The 803-nt window shown below is 49.2% G+C and overlaps 1 protein-coding gene across 1 annotated transcript in view; it reads right to left on the bottom strand.

Moving 5' to 3' along the window:
- Positions 1 to 325: 325 nt before the first annotated feature.
- SLC25A22 (solute carrier family 25 (mitochondrial carrier: glutamate), member 22) overlaps positions 326 to 803 on the bottom strand; it is a gene marked incomplete at its 5' end in the record, with an annotated part of 25,128 nt that continues 24,650 nt past the window's right edge. Inside the window, one exon of the mRNA XM_010019966.1 lies at positions 326 to 387. Within this exon, the coding sequence (XP_010018268.1) occupies positions 326 to 387 (62 nt within the window). The remainder of the gene's footprint in view (positions 388 to 803) is intronic.

Raw genomic sequence — 803 nt, 5'->3', positions numbered from 1 at the left:
TCCAGGGTGCACCCAGCAGCCCAGTCCAGGGAGCATGGGGCTGGGACTCGGGCCCAGAAACTCCTGTGCCTGCATTAAATGTCATAAATCAGCAAATATGTTAATCCTTCTTTCAGGCTGCCTCGGTTTCCGTGCTCAGGGCATGCTGTAAAACAATGGAAAATGAAAAGCAAACCCCAGGAGGGCAGGGCTCCCTGCCGAGGAGCCGTTTTTCTGGGCACTCCCTTTTCCTGCAACGCCGGGACGCTCCTGGCAGCACGCCTGTTCCTGATGCACCTAGTGCCATACGCCCAACAGCCATGAGGGCGTTGGTGGCTCCATGGTTCTATGCAAAGAAAAAGAACGGGAAAGAAGGAAAATCAACCCTGGGGTCCTGCATCAGCCCCACTCATGTGCGTTTCAGGGCCACGAAGGATGCCTTTTGGGTTTCACAATATTCCTGGTATTTGAAAAATTTCCTCCTTTGATTTCTAGGCTATCCCTGCTATAGCCTTCTAGGAAGTTCCTCCATGGCTTTCTATAAATTTCCAGAATATTTCCCCCTTTGATTCTGAGGAATTCCTCCTAGTGCTCTCAAGGTAATTTGAACAGTCTTGCAGTAGTTTTCTCCTTTGATTTCCAGGATATTTTATTTTCTAGGATGGCTTCTCTTTGCTTTCCTGCACACCATCCTTGTCTCCAAACTGCAGAGACATGGATTTGATGGATTGATCACTTGATGGATAAAGAACTGGCTGGATGGCTGCACACAGACAGTTGCGGTCAACAGCTCAATGCCCAAGTGGAGACCAGTAACGAGTGGT

The sequence above is a fragment of the Nestor notabilis genome, unplaced genomic scaffold, assembly GCF_000696875.1.
Source record: "Nestor notabilis isolate BGI_N333 unplaced genomic scaffold, ASM69687v1 scaffold9928, whole genome shotgun sequence".
Classification (NCBI taxonomy): domain Eukaryota; kingdom Metazoa; phylum Chordata; class Aves; order Psittaciformes; family Psittacidae; genus Nestor; species Nestor notabilis.
This window is presented reverse-complemented; position numbering and strand designations above follow the sequence as displayed.